Genomic DNA, 17,803 nt, shown 5'->3' on the forward strand with positions numbered 1-17,803 from the left:
TAAACTCTTATTCAAACATTGGTATAAACCATCATGTCACTGGGATATTTTTAGCATTATATCAAGAAAAATGAGCGGGGGTGGTGGCAGGAGGAAACCTGGGTCATTGGTGGTGGGAAATCAACACCGGCGGAGGGATGGGTGTTCGATCATTTTATGACTGACACCTGATCATGAAAGCTTTGTAACTATCTCACAGTGACTCAATTAAAATTTAAAGTAAATAAAAATGGTAAAGTACCTATTTTATACCTCCTGACACCTTAGTCATTTTTTTTGCTACTTTTAATTTTTAAAACAGTTTTATCTATTCCCAATGGAGACGTTACTGGGCCCGCTCGAGCAAATCGATGATCAACAGGAGGGTCTTTACTTTACTTTATCTATTTGTTTATTTTTATTAAATCACTCTGAATTACTCAGTTACAAAGTCTTCATCATTGGGTTTCAGTCATACAATGTTCCAACATGCATCTCTTAACCAGTATACATTTCCCACCACCAAATGTCCCCAGTTTCCCTCCTTCTAGCCCCCCAATTCCAGTCTGCAGGCATTTTTCCTCCCTCTCTCCCTTTCTTCCCCCCTTTCTTTCTCCTCCTCCCCCCCATTACAGCTCCTTCCCCCTTTGGGGCATTATAGTTTGCAATATAGGTACTCAAAGCTTATCATGTATATCCTTTCACCTACTTTAACCACTCAGTTCTTATCCAGAGTGATCCCTTCTTTATCCTTACTGCACCCCTCCCCCCCAAACACACACACACACACACACACACACACACACACACACACACGCGCGCGCGCGCGCGCAGTACACTTGTGGTAAGTTTTCACATGGAAAGCAAATGCCTATTCTCCTATACTCTTTCTCCAGCCTCTTAATTACCTACTTAAAGCAAATCATAATAAATTTATCCTTAGAGTAAGAGGAAACAGCAATCTTTAAATACTGTAGTGGGTACTAGGTATACTTTGCCGTTTTCCTGATTGATATATTCATAGCATTTAGTATTATTCGCTGTTGGATCCCTGATTGAGGGGGAAACCTTAAGTAACTGACTATATGGTTCTTTATATTTGATTGCTTGTGATATCCAGTCTTTGCTTATACTTTATTGCTGTAATCCACAGTGTGCTTTGTTATTAGTAGCAATATTTGACAGTTAATAGTTAAGAGAATGCATCGGTAAGTGCAATATTTACATGCCTGAGGTCCCAATTCTAACCCTGCCAGTGCATAGTTCTCTCAGTACCACCAAGAACAACCTCAGAGCTCAGTGGGGAACAACTCCCAAACACAGCCAGTTAAGGCCCAAAACACAAAACCGAGAAATTGTTAGTTTTCTAATAAGTTCAGTAACTTTCTTGGATTTTATTATTGTTCGTATCATTGAGATGTGTGGGTGTTTTGAGTAAACAAAGGCAGAAGCTCCTCTAATGATTTTTTTCTGTTTTAGTCATAATAATTTAATAAATAAAAGCAATGAATGAATATTAAAATTGTTAGGTTGCCTCAGTATTGTATTCTGAAATTAAATTGTAAATGTGTGTGACATGTTTACATGATACATATTTTTATGAAAAATTTTAAATTCTATATAGATAATATACAAATATAAAACTGTATTTTCAGTAGTTTTCTAAAATCACTGAAGATTCTAATTATGAACATTTGAAAATCACTAAACCAATTTATGTGTTAAGTGTAAACATTTCAAAGAAATAAATGATTTTACTTGTAAATTTTGTAAAAATAAATGTTCTTTTATTTTCTTAATAGAAATCAGCCAAAATTACACCATGTACGCTTTGCAAATCATTGAGATCCTCAGCAGAAATGATTGAGAATACCAATAGCTTGGGAAAGACAGAGCTTTTCTGTTCTGTTAACTGCTTATCTGCTTACAGAGTTAAAATGGTTACTTCTGCAGGTAATACTGGTTTAATAAATTATATAAATTTAGTAAGCATTATAGTTACTTTTTCATACTACATGTATTTGTCCGAATTTAGTTTATTTTTAAGAGAAGTTAAAAATCTTTTGAGATGAGTTGTAAAATACTACTTTGCTTATTTTATGTTTATTTACCTGCTTTCCTATGTGCATTCCTCTTTCAGTAAAGAATTCCATATGGTTTCTTTAATATATTTTCTTCATCCACACTTTATTTCAAGATTCATTTATTTTGTAGTTTTAGCAATAGACTAGTAGATTTAAATTAAAATAAAAATTTTTTAATGTTTTTTTTTAAAAAAAAACGTGATGTATTTGAGGCTAGTTTCAGTTCCTACAACTCTTGGCCCTTGAATTAGAATTAATTCAAGTATTGTTATAGTTACAGCTAATAGTAATAAGTATTTTATAATACTTACTTATTTTCTCATACATATGTGTACATTTGTATGTATTACTCATTAGTTTTTATTTTGATTTGCTAAGGTGTACAAGTTCAATGTAACAGTTGTAAAACCTCAGCAATCCCTCAGTATCACCTAGCCATGTCAGATGGAAGTATACGCAACTTCTGCAGCTACAGTTGTGTGGTAGCTTTCCAGGTATGGCTTCAGGAATCTTCATATTCTCTAGTCAGTGAGTCACCTACTTCAGTAATTATGAACTTTCTAGTTCTGTGCTAGTTGTAGGGTTGCCCAACTTTCTAAATCTAGTTCATCATATATTTGGAGGCATACCAGTTTTAATTGCCTCTATACAATTAAATGATGCTGTTACCCAGATTATCTGTTGGGAGGATACTATTTTTTAAGGTTATTTGTTAAATTATTTTTTGATATAAATGACTCCTGTTCCCCATCCAGTTAAAAGTTGCCTGAAAGCAAGAATTTTTACCTGTTGTCAAAATCATCTTAAGTGCCTAGGTCTGTGCATGGCATATTAGACACTGAGTTCTGATATGTTTGAGTAAATAGATTTATTTATTGTTCTGTTTTTTGTTTGTTTCAGAATTTGTTCAACAAACCAACAGGAATGAATTCATCGGTAGTGCCCTTGTCTCAGGGCCAAGTAATTGTAAGCGTCCCCACAGGTTCAACAGTTTCAGCAGGTGGAGGTAACACTTCAGCTGTTTCTCCCACCTCCATCAGTAGTTCTGCTGCAGCTGGTCTCCAGCGTCTTGCTGCTCAATCCCAACATGTTGGGTTTACCCGAAGTGTTGTAAAACTCAAGTGTCAGCACTGTAACCGCCTCTTTGCTACAAAACCAGAACTTCTTGACTATAAGGTAACTTACAATATCATGATAAAAGTATTTCAGTATCTAAAATTAACTTTTCATCTTGGAATGACACTTGGTTTGTAAGAGGGATTTAGATTCCATAAGAAAAAATACACAGTATTAATTTAAACAATGTTATTTTTTGCAGGGTAAAATGTTTCAGTTCTGTGGCAAGAATTGTTCTGATGAATATAAAAAAATAAATAATGTGATGGCAATGTGTGAATATTGTAAAATTGAGAAAATTGTAAAGGAGACAGTGCGATTCTCAGGTGCTGATAAGTCATTCTGTAGTGAAGGTAAAGACAGAAGATTTTCGTACTATCCAACATCTTGGTTTTTGTTATTGCTAATTTTAGTTTTTGTTTTTAGTTTTACATCTCGATGTAATAATTGGTGTGAGACCTTAAGTTAAAGCTTTGTCACAGAGACTTTAAAGATGTAGATACTTAACTCTCCTTAATGTTGATTTTTATCTTTCCTCTTTCTTTAGGTTGCAAATTGCTTTATAAACATGACTTAGCAAAACGCTGGGGAAATCACTGTAAATTGTGCAGTTACTGTTTACAGACATCTCCTAAATTGGTACAGAATAATTTTGGGGGGAAGGTAGAAGAGTTCTGTTGTGAAGATTGCATGTCCAAGTACACAGTTTTGTTCTATCAGGTAAGTGTTATATACATTCCTGGTTTGCTTTAGTTAACGTCCCCTTTATTTCTCTTTTTTCTTTCATGTGATTTGAAGAAAAATTAATAATTTAAAACTTTTTCACTGTAAAGGGACCGTGGGATAATTTTGTCGTAACATCACTACACATGCTGAGTGTGATCCCATCACTGCACATGCTATTTGGAATCTCCAAAGTGTGCAGTGTTGAGCATGCTGCACTCCACTGTGTAAGACTAAATTGTACAATTTCTGGTCTGCACAACTAAGTGTGTAAGCCACATGACTTAAGTGTGTAACCCCTGCTCATTACAGCAATGACAGTAGTAAAAAGGAAGAGAAAAGGCAAAAATAAATCATTAATGAAATAAAGGATTTTAAAAAAAAAGTTATATAAAAAGACTAAACTTTGAAGTATTAAATATATTAAATTCTCTTACAACATTAAATTTTGTTACTGATGTTATATTTCTTGTGCTATTTTTCTATAGAAGACTTAATTAGTCTTATGACATTAAAATATTTAAAGATTACGTATTTTTTTATTTTCTTTTTGGGTGCAACCACAATTGTCTGTGCTTATGATTTCCTTCTGGCTCTGTTCTGAGTAATCACTCGTAGCAGGGCTTGGGGGACCACAATTGGTGCTGGCGATTGAACCTGGGTTGGCTCTATGCAAGGCAAGCACCCTACCCTTTGTACTGTCTGTCCACCCCCCGAATTATGCCTTTTTTTCATATTTTACTCTTGGTTTTTGGGTCACTCTTGGCAGTGCTCAGCAACCACTGGAGGTTGAATTGGGGTTTGCTGTGTGGCAGGCAAGCCCCTTAGCCCCAGTACTATCTCTCTCTGGCCCTTCCTTCAATTTTCATATAAGTAAAATTAGTTTTGGGCTGGAGTGATAGCACAGTGGGCAGGGCGTTTGCCTTGCACGACCCGGGTTCGATTCCTCCGCCCCTCTCAGAGGGCCTCGCAAGCTACCAAGAGGATTTCGCCCACACGACAGTCTGGGAAGCTTGCCGTGGCATATTCGATATGCCAAAAACAGTAACAAGTCTCACAATTTGTTGTGAGATGTTACTGGTGCCTGCTCAAGCAAATCGATGAACAATGGGAGGACAGTGCAGTGCTAAAGTTAGTTTTGAAATTTTCAAAAAAAGAAAACATTTTTATTACATGATGGTTTTGACTACTATTTATTAGCATTTCTATAATACGACTTTTTGTTGCTGATTGTTCAACTCATACATTTAAAAGAATGTGCTTTACCATGAAATTATCACATAATTAAAATTTTTAATTTTTATTTTTTAAATTTTTTTATTTATTGAATCACTGTGGGAAAAGTTACCAAGCTTTCAGGTTTAAGTCTCGGTCATGCAATCATCAAACACATTTCCCTTCACCAGTACTTAATTTTTACCACCAAGAACCCCAATATACCCCCCCCCCAGCCCTCCCAATGCCTGTGAGGCAGATGCATTCTAATTAACACTCTTATCTACTTTGATTAGATTCATTGTTTCGACAAAAGATGCACCATTATTATTTAGAGTTTACACCCCCAAATCAGACCTGCTGAAAAGGCATTATGAAATAATTGTTTTCTATAGCTGGTTACAAGAACCAAATGCTGTCACGTGGCCGCATTTTACTTATTAAGCCTGGAAGTATTTATGCTGAGAGTTAGATAATTATGAGATTGGTGTCTGTGGCTCTGGAGCCTTGGCTGTGCAGGAGAGCCGCTCATGGGGGGCAACTCGTGACCTCGGTAGGGCGTGAAGGACGAGCTGGGAATGCCCCCCTTCCCGTGAGGTTTCAGTTGCCCTATCACGACCAGCTCATACTTGACTTTCCATAAAGCTCGCAGGCAGCCGCCATCTTGCTGTCCAGAGGTAAAAAGGCGGAAGGGTTAAAAGTTTTTTGTATAAAGGTATTGATAAGTAAATAATTATTTATCATTTTATGGCTGTGACACATTTGTTTTTGTGATCTGAATCCTAAGTTAATTTTAACTAAATATTAGTTTTCCTTTTATTCAGTCAGATCACAGATAATTTATTTTCATTTCTTTACTGTTCTCTTTTATTTTCAGATGGCCAAATGTGATGGTTGTAAGCGACAGGGTAAACTTAGCGAGGCCTTGAAATGGCGAGGAGAAATGAAACACTTCTGTAATCTGCTTTGTATCTTGATGTTCTGTAATCAGCAAAGTTTGTGTGACCCTCCTTCACAAAACAGTACAGGTAAAATGAAACTTAGGTCTCCAATCAGTGCCAAGAGCCACTTTTCTTCTATAGATTGGCAGTTTGTAATTTCCTAGATTAATCTAATTAATTAATGAGCCTTAAGGCTCATTCATTCATTCAGTATTGGACATATCCAGTAGTATTGGTGGAGGTGGGGATAAGCACTGCTGTGCATTAAATTCAGGGCCTGGATCATGCTTTACCACTTGAGCATCTCCCTTGAGCTATCTCCCTTGCCTCTATATAGTGAATCAAACTCTCAAACTATGGGAAAGAATGGCAGGTTTACGTTTTGTATTTGAATACTTACACATCTTCCTTTTTAAAAAGAAGATCTAAGTTGGAGAGATAGTACAGCGTTAAGTAATCTGTATATACAGATTTTACTATATACAGCTGACCAGCTGACCTGGGTTTGATACACCAGACATAGTCCTCTGCGCAAACCAGGTGTGTTCCCACCCTGTCCCTCTTCCCCTACAAAAAAGGATGTGAGGGGCCATTGGATGCAACTGACTCTAGCTATCATCTCACATGATTCCCAGAGCATCCCCAGGAGGAGCATTGTAGGCCCAGAGTACTGCCAAGTATTACTCTGGAGGCTCCTCTGATTGGGTGGCCTGGGTAATCGCTGTCCCCACAGGGCCCAAGTAATTCCACGTCTTCAAACGCTTGCATTGAACTACTGGTCCAGTTCACTGAAAATCACCAGTGGAACTCCTGGACCTTTTGAGCACTGCTTCGAATGCCGTCTGGCCCCTGAAAAAGGATGTAAGAGTATGCAAAGAACATAGAATCTAACTCACACGGCCTTTAAACATATGCATAGTTATGCAAGGTAATGAGCAGAGTTTTTAAGTTTTACAATGTAAAAATAGGGGAAACTCCATTTGATCTGGAGATATACTTCACTTTGCTCCAATAGAAAAAGCTGTAGGTTGCCCAGAGTGATAGTACAGCAGGTAGGGCCTTGCATGCAGCTGACCTGTGTTCAATCCCTGGAATTTCATAGGCTCCCCTGGGTACCACTAGGAATAATTCCTGAGTGGAGAGCCATGCAGGGTGTGGCCACAAGAAAGAGAAAAGCTGTAACCTATAAAAACATTGTTATTTTTAGGAGTTTTTAAAAAAAATTTGTTTACGTGTGTGCATATAGGTTACATGAAGTTTCTTCTCTTTTGTTTAAACAGCGAGTGTTTCCATGGTGTCAGCAGCTTCAGCTGGGCCCCCCTCTCTAAGAAAAGATTCAACTCCAGTTATAGCTAACGTAGTATCATTGGCAAGTGCTCCTGCTGCTCAACCCACTGTAAATTCTAACAGCGTTTTACAAGGTATGGCTTGGTTTGAAAGCATTTTGTTCTTTCTTTGGAGGTGAATTTAGTGGTTTTCTTACCTTTTTTCTATCAATGGTCAATTTCCTGTGTTTATTATTTGTATTAGAAACCATGGCTCACTGTAGATTGCTAGGGCATTAAATAGTATTTTCATAATTTCCATATTTTTTTTACATATTCTACTTTAGAACAACTGCTAGTCTTCCCCTGAATTAAGATAATACATACTCATTATGAGACTTGGTGTTTATTAACCAATACTCAGTTTTTAATGCTAATGTTTAATTATGTAAGATCCTGAATATATGTTTCAATTTATATCAGGTGCAGTTCCAACAGTAACAGCGAAAATCATTGGGGATGTAAGTTTCATTATTTTTATTAGTATTGCCACTGTTTATTTTCCATTCTTACTCAGTTTGAATGTCTAAACCAATTTACCCTCCTTTATTCTTTATATTATATAATGATTTTATTATGTTAAATTTCCTCATATAGAATAAATTTCATGAGCTTGTTTTATCTTTGTTCAGGAATAGAATTTTTCTATTTAATTACAGATCTTTTGCATCCTCTTTTGCATGCTTGCAATCTTTATGTAGTTAGGATTTTTAAAAATTTTCAGAATTACTAAAAATTAGTCAAAATTCAGGCATAAAAGATTTTTCGTTTTGTAAGTATAGTCAGATTGTAAATGTGTATTAAAGTTTTTTTCTTGTCTAGTACAAATCACACAAATACTTCCTTTTACTAAATACTTTTTTTGTCTTTCAAAAGAAGAAAAATAAAATTTTGACTGTAACAGTGGCATTTCTAAAGTTTTCTGAGATGACTTTTTCATCTTTTTTTTTCAAGTTAAGTGATTGTTATTTCTATTAATCTTCGAGTTATGTATCTTGTAATACTTAAAACCATTTAGAAAGTAATTTGTCCTCTTTTTAAAATAAGTACTATTAAGTTGAAATTTTAGTTCAAAACATACTCATAAAGATAAGATGTAGAAACATTAAGGAAATTTTTCTGGATTTTAGAGAAAATAGAAGTATGTTTAGCTTAGTTTTATGAGATTTAATATCAATATTTATGTAACACGCTAAGAAGTAGGGGGTGGAGAGTTAGTACACCAGGAAAGGTGCAGTACCCCTGCTAAAGCTAACTTGTATGCCGCCAACCCAGGTTCATTTCTCAGCACTATGTTTGGCATAGAGAGAAAGAGAAACCACAGAAAAGAAAAATCCTTGGTTAGTATAGATAGGTGACATAATATCAAAATTATACCTAAAATAAAACAAGTATATAAATCATAGTAAAAATAATGACATAGCCAGTCTGGAGACTATAATAGTACATGATGATTGACAGGCCATTTCAGGCAAATTTGCATGATAAAAACAGGTGAAAAACAGTTTAATTTACTCAAGCAATATAATTGAAAGAATACAATTACAGTCTTTCAAAATTTTTTTAAAAATCAGTTATTTTTTAAACTTGTGTAGTAATGTTACTGATAAGCAGTCATATTTTTCAGTAGGAGTAACATTTAGAATTAATGTAGAGTTATCAAAATACTGTATTGTTGATATTTCAGGACTTTTGTACTTACATATTTAAATACTTACGTTTTTTATCTTTTATGTAATTCTTACGGTATTTTTTGAAAATAACTTTTTTATTAATATATTTTGAAATTTTTTATTTTTAAACTAGGCAAGTACACAGACAGATGCCCTCAAACTGCCGCCTTCCCAGCCTCCAAGACTTTTGAAGAATAAAGCTTTATTATGCAAACCCATCACACAGACTAAAGCCACCTCTTGCAAACCACATAACCAAAACAAAGAATGCCAGACTGGTATGGTCCTTAAATTTTTTATTTTAGGCTTTCTTGGGGGGAAATGAATGTAGAATTTGCATAAATCACTTTTGAAATTTTGCTTTTCTCTAGATGAGCATCTCTTCTTTTCTTTCATTTTGGTTAGGGTCTCCCAAGCAGTGGTCAGGAGGCCCATGGTTGGTTGCTCCAGCAAGTCTCAGCTGGGGTACAGCTTCTCTTGATAATATTAAGTGCTGCTCAGGCCTGTGCTTGTGGGTCTCCAGTGCTGCACCTGGCCATGATTGGTGGTTCATGTAGTGCTGGTTGTTGAAGGGGGTTGACTCATGCAAGGTCTTACCTCTCTGTCTAGCCTACTTCATTGCCCAACTTAATTCTCACAGTCTTGATTTCTTTTTGAGTTATGTATTTTTATTTTCTAAATCTTAATAGGATAATTCAAAGAGAATGTAGCTGTAATACCATCCTGGAATTGCATCTTTTAATTTCTTTTTTTAATGGATTATAACATTCTCTTTTGTGGGAGAAGGGGATGATATCCAGCAATATTCAGAGACGACTCCTGGCTCTATGTTAAGGGTCAGTCTTGGCAGTTCTCAGGGACTATATGTGGTGCCAGGACTCAGATCAAGGTCAGATGCATGCAAGGCAAGCAAGTGCCTTATCCCCAGTACCATTTCTCTGTCCCCTAATTTATTAATGATCATGTCATAAGCTTAGATACTGGTTATATGAAGTGTTTCTTAAGAGAAACTATTGTTCCCCCTAGCTCCCCCCTGCCAAAAAGGTGGGGTTCAGAGAGATAGCAAGGTAGGGACACTTGCCTTGCACACAGCTGATCTTGGTCTGATTGGCACCACATATGGTCCCCTGAGCATCTACAGGAGGATTTTTAAGTGCATAGTGAGGAGTAATCCCTGACAACAGCTGGTTGTGGTCAAAAACCAAAATTAAAAAAAAAACCAACTTGTTTTTCATATTGAGTTTTTATGTATGCAGTTTGAAATGTAACTAATTTCATAGAGGGAACTTCAAAATTTCTTTTTTGGGGGTCAGGAAGGGAACCTTTCACTTTAGGTATCAGGTAGTGTAAAAGTTCCTCTTGGTGAAGTACCAGGCTCAGCAGTTAACTCAGTTGATTCAGTATGCGGGACTGAGGATGCAGGGCACCTTGGTATTTGAGGGCCGCCCTAGCATTGCTTAGGGATCTCTAGGGCTTAAACCAGATGATAACTTGCATAGGACTTATTACGTGCCTCCCCACCTCTACCCCCACACAAAATCCTGGAGCTACTTTTCTGCATATCTGGCAAAGTAGTGACCGCTTGAAAAAGTGGTGACTTCTTTTCTAGCAGGCCAGTTTGTGGGTGGACACTGGGTGGAGGAAAGGAGACCTTGGATTCTCTCAGTCACAGTTTCACCAGTAAATTTATCCTCTTCAACTTGAAGCATATGAGGATGAGGAATGATGGTGGCCTGCCTGCCTGCCTGCCCACCTGCCCTGGTAGACCTTGTTTGGGAATGGTTAAAAATGGAAACAAATTCTTCTGCCCCCAGTTGCCCCAAAATGTGGCTTCTTGGGCTGAAATGATAGTACAACAGGTAGGGCACTTGCCTTGTACATGATCTACCCTGGAGCTGCAGCATCCCATACAGTCCCCCAAGCACTGCCAGGAATTTCCAGAGCCAGGGCTTACCCCTGAGTATCACCAGGTATGGCCCCCAAACAAAAGCAAACCAAATGGGGCTTCTATCATATGAAGCTGGCTGAAGTGGAGTATTGTACAGGTAGTGGCTCATATATCACAGACTTCGACTTTTCTTCCTACAATTAAAGATTTTGTTCAAAAAAATTCTGGGCCAAAGTGATAGTGCAGTGGGTAGGGCATTTGCCTTTCATATGTCCAACCCAGGTCCTATTCCAAATATTTAGTGTGATTCCCTGAGCCCACTAGGAGTGATCCTTACACACAGTAAAGTAAGTAAAGTAAAGGCCCTCCCGTTGATCATCGATTTGCTCGAGCAGGCCCAGTAACGTCTCCATTGGAGACTTTGTTGTTACTGTGTCTGGCATATTGAATACGTCACGGGGAGCTTGCCAGGCTCTGCCGTGCGGGCGAGATACTCTCGGTAGCTTGCCGGGCTCTCCGAGAGGGGTGGAGGAATCGAACTCAGGTCTGCCATGTTGGCTGCGTGCAAGGCAAACGCCCTACCGCTGTGCTCTCGCTCCAGCCCCCTTACACACAGAGCCAAGAGTAAGCCCTGAGCACCTCTGGGAGTGGGCCAAAAAATAAAAGAGGAAGAATCAAATCCTAGGTTCTTCATCTGGAATGTTACTCTGTAGACTAGTATTTTTCAGACATTAGTATGTATGTGAATTATTTAGGAAGCCTACTAACTAATAATACAGTGAAGCATATAATACTAATAAACTCTGGATAAAATCAGTACTTCTAGTCCAGGGACTACATTGACTAGTAGGTGCAGAAGGTATAATCGTACTTCTCTCTCTCCCTTTTTTTAAATTTTTTAATTTTTATTTATTTTTTTTTTGTAGGAGTACTGCTATTTATTCAGTACTCCTGATTAGCTGATTGAATTGTGCATGAACTCCACCTTACTTTTTTTTTTCCCATTTTTTATAATTTTATTTATTGAATCACCGTGAGAGCAGTTACAAAGCTTTTGGGTCTAAGTCTCAGTCATACAATGAAACACCCATACCTTCACCAGTGCTCATTCTCCACCACCAAAAATCCCAGTATACCCCCAACCCACACCCTCCCCTTGCCTGTGGGGCAGATAATTTCCACATTACTCTCTCTCTACTTTGATTACATTCACTATTTTGACACCAGACCCACCATTATTTGAGATTTTACCCCAACACTCAGATCTGCTGAAAAGGCAACAATAGACAATTTGTGTTCTGTTGCTGGTTATGAATAACATATGATGTCGTGTGGCTGCAGTAGGGCCATGTGGTTTTGAAATTCCGAAATTTTAACACTTAAATCTGGAGGGATTTCTGCCAAAAGCCACTGGGTTTAGAGATCTGCTCCTGAGTCTCTGGGATCATGGCTGTTGAGCAGCTTGATGAGGAGCCAGAGAGGCTGCTCGTGGGCGATGACTTGGGGTCTCATTGGGGTGGGGAGGACAGGCCCGGCTCCACCCCCCCCCCAACCCCCCCATCCCGTGAGGCCCAACAAGTTTCGTCACTGTGGGCCCAAGCCTGACTGTCCAATGGCCTCTGGAGGATGACAGCCACCAAGTCGCCAAGAGGGAGCAGGCGGAGGGACAACACCCTTTCCTCCTTGGGGTGGCCCGGCGACAGTAACGTACTGTGGATCCCGGATGCATTTCTGCCAAAAGCCACTGGGTTTTGAGATTTGTTTGAGTCCCTGGGATCATGGCTGTTAAGCAGCTTGATCAGGAGCCAGAGAGGCCATTCGTGGGCAATGACTTGGGGCCTCGTTGGGGTGGGGAGGACAAGCCCGGCTCCACCCTCATCCAGTGAGGCCCTGTGTGTCTCGTCACTGGGGGCCCAAATGTGACTATCCAGTGGCCTCAGACGGATGGCGGCCATTGGGCCGCCAGGGGGAACAGGCCAAGGCACGAAACCTATTCCCACCTGGGTTGGCCCAGCACCAGTAGCCTACTGCAGAGACTGGACGCATTTCTACCTAAAGCCGCTGGGTTCCGAGATTCGTTTCTGAGTCTCTGGGATCATGGCCATTAAGCAGTTCAATCAGGAACCAAAGAGGCCTTGCCTCCAATTATATAGCTGAGCCGGAGGTGGTTTGTGGGTGTGTTTCCCACATACCTAACTTTTGGCCGTTTACTTTCTTTGTAAACTTTGCCCCAAGTTTTTGAGGTCTGGCCAAAGGCACAGCAGCAATTTTGGGGTATCTGGAAGTCAGAGGGCGCCATGAGGCTGCTGATGCATTCGCCTCACAGGTACAGATTGACGTGCTGGCGGCACCATACCCCCTCCCTTTTTTTAAAAAAGTTAGTAGTGAATTATTTAATATAATGTAGGTTGGGTACCAGCCATTTTATCATCAGATATTTCTATCTTTTTATGATACCATATTATGGTAAAACTAATATATTTTAGTTGCTGCGCTAATCCTAAATCAGATTATTAGCTTTTCAATTACCACTAGCATTATTGTTCTCTTATGTGAATAATTTTAAAGTTAATTAGTGTTTCCTTTTTTGAGGAATGATAAAGTCAATGGTGCTCAGGGCTTATTCCTATCTCTGAGCTCAGGGATCCCTCCTGGCGGGCTCAGAAAACCATATGAGTCCTGCGGATTGAACACAGGTCAAACGTGCAAGGCACATACCCTACTGCTGTACTATAGCTTTGGCCCTTATTGAGTATTATTTTCATGGCACACAGGAAAGACTAATATTTGTTAAATAATTGAATCGGTCTTCCATTCTCTTCCCATCACTATTCTCCTTTTCCTGAATTCTTTTTCTTTTGTAGGGGGGAGTCTTGGGGCCACACCCAGTGATGCCAAGGGGTTACTCCTGACTCTTTGTTCAGCAATTGGTCCAGGCGCGCTCCAGGGTCATATGGGGTGTCAAGGAGCCCTCCCTACTGTACTCTGCCTCTGGGTCCCTCTCTTTTCATGATCAATTCCTGTTCAATTTCATTTTTTTAATACCTTTAAACATGTTATTTGTTTTTCATTTTTGTTTTGTTTTGGTTTTTGGACCATACTCCACATTGCTTATCGTATACACCTCGCTGTGTGCTCGGGGATCACCCCTAGCGGTTCTGGGGAACCATACAGAGTGCCAAAGCTCAAACCCAGGTTGACATATAAGGCAAGTGCCCTGCCTTCTGTACTAGCCCTTGGTATTCGTGGTTTTTTTGGGGGGCGCGGGGGGAGATTGGGGGTGTCTATATCAGGCCTTACTCTTGGGTCTGTGTTCAGGGATCACTTCTGGGGCTAGGGGGACCATACACAGTGCTAGGATCAAATCCCGTTTGGCCATATGCAAGGAAACCATCGTACCCATTATACTATCACTCCGGTTTCTGTCACTGTATTTGTTTTGTAGGTATAATAAGTACTTGAGTACCTGAGAACTTGTCATCTTTGTTCCATGTATTGTAGTTGCTTTCTGATTCACAAATTACATACTTTTTAATCCATGCTAACACAGCAACGGCATTATTCTTTTTTTTCCTGAGATATAGTTGATATGTATATAATATGAAGTATACTAATTTCAGTTGTGCAATGTAATGATTCAGTGTTTATATTTAATTGGAAATGATAAGTTAAATGTAGTTAGTATCTAATCATATAGAACTACAAATATTTTTATGATGAGAAATTTTAAGATTTTTATATTAGGAACTTTCAGATGTGCATTTTGGTGTTTGTAACTATACTCCAGATTCTTTATCTCCTTTTGACTTGCTTGTTTTTTAATGTTGTTTTTTTGTACATACCCCATGGTGCTCACGGGTTCTCTCAGCTTTTTTGTTTATGGAGGTCACTCCTGACAGTGCTCGGGGTTTTGGGGGGGGGGGAGTGAGATCTTGTGGTGCCAGAGATAGAACCTGGGCCTCCCACATGCAGAGCATATGCTCAGCCCATTGAATTCTCTGGACTACTTAAATCATTTTTTAGTGCAGTTCCACATCACTTCCTTTTCAACAATCTGTAGTAGTTCCCCTCTATTAAAAATGATGCAAAAATGTACATTGTTACTTCATAAAAACTAGCCATTCTACAAGTTCATATTTCTCTCTCATACTATTCTACTTATTTTTATACTTTTCCATGTTTCTTTTCTAAAATCACTATTCCACGTCTATTTATCTGTCCAAGTTATACTCCACATTTATTTTATTCTTCGATACTGTTATTTTGTGTTCCCCACTTTTTTTTTCTTTTTGGGCCACACCCAGCGATGCTCAGGGGTTACTCCTGGCATGGGATTCTGGGAATCGAACCCGAGTCGGCCGCGTGCAAGGCAAGCGCCCTACCCTCTGTGCTATCCCTCCAGCCCCTGTGTTCCCCACTTTTGATGTACTTCTTTTTTTCTATGAACTCCTAGTGTCATGTTGTTATTAATCTCTGTGCTTAAAATTCAAGGTGTTTTTAACCCTTTCTTATTAATTTCTTTGTTAGAAGACACTCCGAGTCAGCCCCAGATCATTGTGGTGCCCATTCCTGTTCCAGTGTTCGTGCCATTACCTCTTCATCTTTATACTCAGTATGCGCCTGTCCCGTTTGGCATTCCAGTTCCAGTGAGTAGTTACTTAGAAGTTAAATAATTTAGCATACTTTTTTCAATTGAAAATACACAGTTCCAGCAAGTGATAGGATGTAAATTTGTTTGTGCATGCTAAGGGAAATTGGGGAAACTGGGGACATTGGTGGAAGGAAGGTCACACTGGTGGTAATTTGTTGGAGCATTGAATGCCTGATACAGCTGTATTCTGAACACGTTTGTAAGTCAGTGTTTTTTAAAAATATATTTATAGGTCCAACACAAAATACTTAACTCCATGAAAACTATTTTAATGGTTGCTGGGGGACCAAAAGAGGGGAGAAGGGAAACAAGAAATGGAGGGAGTCGTTGGTGGTGGGATGACACTGGAACATTGATAGTGCCTGCAGTGGTGACAGTTGTACACATTCAGAGGGATGATGCTAATTCTATGAATTTCCATGATACTGGAAACCAGTGATAAGTAAATAATTTTTTGGGTGATGGGATTGCCAAACCCAGCAGTTCTCTGGGAGTATTCCCATCTCAGTGTCTGTGATCATGTATTTCCAGGGATAGAACCTAGAGCTCCTGCATGCAAATACACTAGCACTCAAGTTCTTTGAGCCATTTCCTTGGCCCAAAAGTTGGGGGTGAGGGTAGGGTTTTTTCCCCCTTTCTTTCAGCACTGTGATGTATAGTCCAATTAGTAGTGGGTACTGTGTTGTAACACCACATCCACCACTTAAATTGGCAGATTACCCCCACCAGAGTCTGCAGGCCCTTTCCTATTTCCCTACCCCTTGGCAAATTTAGTTCTGTAGTCTGTTTCAGAGGCTGATACCATCGACTATTTATAATTCCCTTACAATGTACTTTTATATTCCACATACCTGAGCAGTCATAATTCTTATTTACTTTAGCATTTACAGCTTAAGAAAACTTGTTCGTAAATTGTATCAAACTCTGTTTGACTATTATCATATATATTAATACAGCATGTCAGGGACCACTTTGGTCTATACTTTGATTTTGGTTTTGTTGAGGAAAAAGGATTTTGGGCCACACCTTGAGGTTCATATCAGAATGAAAATATGTATTTCAGCAGTGGGAATGGTCACTTTAATATTTTGTAGGTTTTTGTTGTTGTTGTTACGGGGTCACACCTGGGTGTACTCAGGGCTTACTCCTGACACTGTGCTCTGGGATCATTCCTGGCGTGCTTTGGGGAACTATATGGAGTGTTGGGATTGAACCTGGGTCACTGCGTGCAAGGCAAATGCCCTACCGGCTGTACTATCTCTCTGGCCCCAAACAATTTCTTGTTTTGACAACACACCCTTTACCCAAGAAACACTTTAGTCTATCTTTGGTCTTCCAGATGCCTGTCCCTATGGTTATTCCATCCTCAATGGATAATGAAGATAAAGTACCTGAGAGTATTGAAGACATTAAGGAAAAGCTTCCCTCACATCCATTTGAAGCTGATCTCCTTGAGATGGCAGAAATGATTGCAGAAGATGAAGAAAAGGAGAAGACTCTATCTCAGGGAGGTTGGTATCATTTTAAAGTAAAGAAAGAAAAAACACACCTTCAAATTTTCAGGTAACAAGTAATTTTAAGTATCAGCCAGTCAAGATGTTACTAAAAATTTTATTATGTTTAAACACTGAATCTGTTACTGTTAAACTTGTTGAAACATTTGAAATTTTTCTTTTTGGTGCTAGGGAGGTTTTGACAACACCTGCTGCTTCAGTGAGTACCCCTGGCTCTATGTTCAGGGGTAACTTCTGCTAAGCACCGTAATCCCTGTATTATCTCTCTCCAGTCCATTATATCTAAGGATTATATCATTTTTATAAAGCATTTCTATTCAGTACAGTTTTCAGTTGTTAATGTTTTCGGGGGTGGAGGATTTGTAAATCTTAAGCTTACTGATCATTTTCAGTCCTGTGTTCAAAGCCACAGTCTCCATACAAATTCGTGTTGTATAGCAACTGTATAGACGGTAAGTGAAACTTAGGGGTGAAAAGTATAGGTGAATTGTGTTCTCTTAGTGTAGAATAGTGGTAGTAATAGTAATTAACCTATCTTTGTGTTACTGTATTAGGTATTATCTTCAAATACATTATGTATATCACTTCTTCTAACTTTGTAACAACCATTTGTGTTCGGAAGGGAGGGTGTAATCTGTTTACTGCAGATTCCTCAAAATGGTTAGTCAAGAAGTGATGGAGTGAGATCTTGAAT

At 38.8% G+C, this 17,803-nt stretch overlaps 1 protein-coding gene across 4 annotated transcripts in view; it reads left to right on the top strand.

Annotated features, from left to right (window-relative positions):
• ZMYM4 (zinc finger MYM-type containing 4) overlaps window positions 1-17,803 on the top strand; it is a 101,593-nt gene that overhangs the window by 50,204 nt on the left and 33,586 nt on the right. For all 4 annotated transcript variants that reach the window (XM_056123031.1, XM_056123032.1, XM_056123033.1 and 1 more), the window contains 11 exons: window positions 1,782-1,932; window positions 2,442-2,557; window positions 2,964-3,239; window positions 3,382-3,532; window positions 3,727-3,899; window positions 5,995-6,145; window positions 7,339-7,479; window positions 7,807-7,844; window positions 9,190-9,334; window positions 15,472-15,590; window positions 16,935-17,106. In XM_056123031.1, the coding sequence (XP_055979006.1) occupies window positions 1,782-1,932; window positions 2,442-2,557; window positions 2,964-3,239; window positions 3,382-3,532; window positions 3,727-3,899; window positions 5,995-6,145; window positions 7,339-7,479; window positions 7,807-7,844; window positions 9,190-9,334; window positions 15,472-15,590; window positions 16,935-17,106 (1,633 nt within the window). The remainder of the gene's footprint in view (window positions 1-1,781; window positions 1,933-2,441; window positions 2,558-2,963; window positions 3,240-3,381; window positions 3,533-3,726; window positions 3,900-5,994; window positions 6,146-7,338; window positions 7,480-7,806; window positions 7,845-9,189; window positions 9,335-15,471; window positions 15,591-16,934; window positions 17,107-17,803) is intronic.

This window comes from Sorex fumeus, unplaced genomic scaffold, assembly GCF_029834395.1.
Source record: "Sorex fumeus unplaced genomic scaffold, SorFum_2.1 ptg000047l, whole genome shotgun sequence".
Taxonomy (NCBI): Eukaryota; Metazoa; Chordata; class Mammalia; order Eulipotyphla; family Soricidae; genus Sorex; species Sorex fumeus.